Source organism: Galeopterus variegatus, unplaced genomic scaffold (genome assembly GCF_000696425.1).
Source record: "Galeopterus variegatus unplaced genomic scaffold, G_variegatus-3.0.2 Scaffold17992, whole genome shotgun sequence".
NCBI lineage: Eukaryota > Metazoa > Chordata > Mammalia > Dermoptera > Cynocephalidae > Galeopterus > Galeopterus variegatus.
The window spans coordinates 13,868-15,585 of record NW_007744103.1 but is presented as its reverse complement, the minus strand read 5'-3'; the positions used below and the strand labels follow the sequence as shown (position 1 = coordinate 15,585).

Sequence of the window (1,718 nt, the reverse complement as noted above, 5' to 3'; positions counted from 1 at the left end):
GTGCTTTTTCCTGATACTGCACTCTCCAGTTTCTGTGTTTGCTAACTTTATAACAAAGTGTTTTGAATTCACTGTAATTAAATACATTAATAAATATTTTGTCAGATAATGTCTCAAATCATTTCTAGGAAAAACACATTCAGCCGTCGGAGTTTACTACTGAAAACTTGATAGGCACTGTACGTGATTTATTTGTTGCTGGCACAGAGACCACAAGCACCACACTGAGATATGGACTCCTACTCCTGCTGAAGCACCCAGAGGTCAGAGGTACGTTGATAGGTTATGAGCAGAGTGAACTTCAGCAAAGATTTTGGGAAAACACTGTTACTTTCCTCCATCCTTTCATTTAGAGAAGCTTCATAATTAGAACGCCTGTGCCAGCAGCTGCTGTCTTCATAGAGAACAGATCAAAGGGCAACAATTAACTCATCAGACAGGATGAAGTTGTTACCTAATTGTCAGAAGANTTCTTTCTTTCTTTCCAATATTCATGGGATATAAAGCTAATTGTCAACCCTCCTGCCCATGATGTGAGGGTCAGATTCATACTGGGGCCATACCCATTACCAGAAATTACTATTGTATCCCTTGTCTCCACCCAATTATCCCCCAACCTCCCTCCCCCTCCGCCTCCCCACCACTCCAATTTGTATCCCTAGGAATGTTCCCTCCCTGTGTTAGACCACAGCACTACTGTGGTCTTTCTTTCCTTCCTTCCTTCCCCTCTTAGCTCCCACATATGAGCGAGGACATGCAGAATGTATCCATTGGTGCTTTGCTTGTTTCGCTCAACATAAGTTTCTCTAGATTCCTAGTGCTATTTTCCCTATTTAGTTTTGGGCTTCCCTGCAAGTAGCTGACCCTTTCTTCTTGGCTGTTTCTCCCTATTAGAATGGAAATGTTTATCCCATGTTTGTCCCTCCATTATATTTTGGAAGCACATAACTTGCTAACTCTGTTGATTTAAAGCTGGAGAGGAATTTGCCTCAAGATGAATTGTTCCTTTTGTCTCATACACATCTGATATAGACTAGTCTGGACTTGGGACTATGAATTTTGGACTATTGGGATAGAATAAATATATTTTTCATTGTGAGAAGGGCATACATTTAGGGGGCCAGGCATGAAATGTTATAATTCAAATGTGTCCCCCATAGTTCATGTTTGAAAACTTAATCCCCAAAGGAACAGCATTTGGAAGTGGAGCCTAAGAAGTAAGTGGTGATTAGTTCATGAGAGCTTTGTCCTCATAAGTGAGTGAATGTCATTTTTGAGGGTGTGGGTTTGTTGTTAAAGTGAGTGCAGCCCCATGTTGACCTCTTCTGCTCTCACCTTCTCTTGCCCTTCCACCTTCCACCATGGATGATGCAGCACAAAGGCATTCGCCAGAGGCTAGCGCCAAGCTCTTGGATTTCCCAGCCTTGAGAACAATGAGAAATATATTTATTTTATTAAAATAAGTTATCCAGTCTGTGATACTCTGTTATAGCGACACAAACAGACTAAGACAGGGCACCAATAGGCTTCTGCCTATGTTTTTTTTGGAAAGAAATATGCTGCATGGCACACCTGGCTGGGAAGAATTTCACAAATGGAATCTTTCGGCAGGCAAAGGATAAGGGGTAGGAAATAAAGTTTGGATCAATTGATGTATAGTCTCTGCCATACTATAGAGTGCTTTTTCCTGATACTGCACTCTCCAGTTTCTGTGTTTG

At 41.4% G+C, this 1,718-nt stretch overlaps 1 protein-coding gene across 1 annotated transcript in view; it reads left to right on the top strand.

Annotated features, from left to right (window-relative positions):
• Positions 1-128: 128 nt before the first annotated feature.
• The window catches only part of LOC103582810 (cytochrome P450 2C42-like), a gene marked incomplete at both ends in the record, with an annotated part of 14,239 nt that continues 12,649 nt past the window's right edge, over positions 129-1,718 (top strand). The window contains one exon of the mRNA XM_008564302.1: positions 129-270. Within this exon, the coding sequence (XP_008562524.1) occupies positions 129-270 (142 nt within the window). The remainder of the gene's footprint in view (positions 271-1,718) is intronic.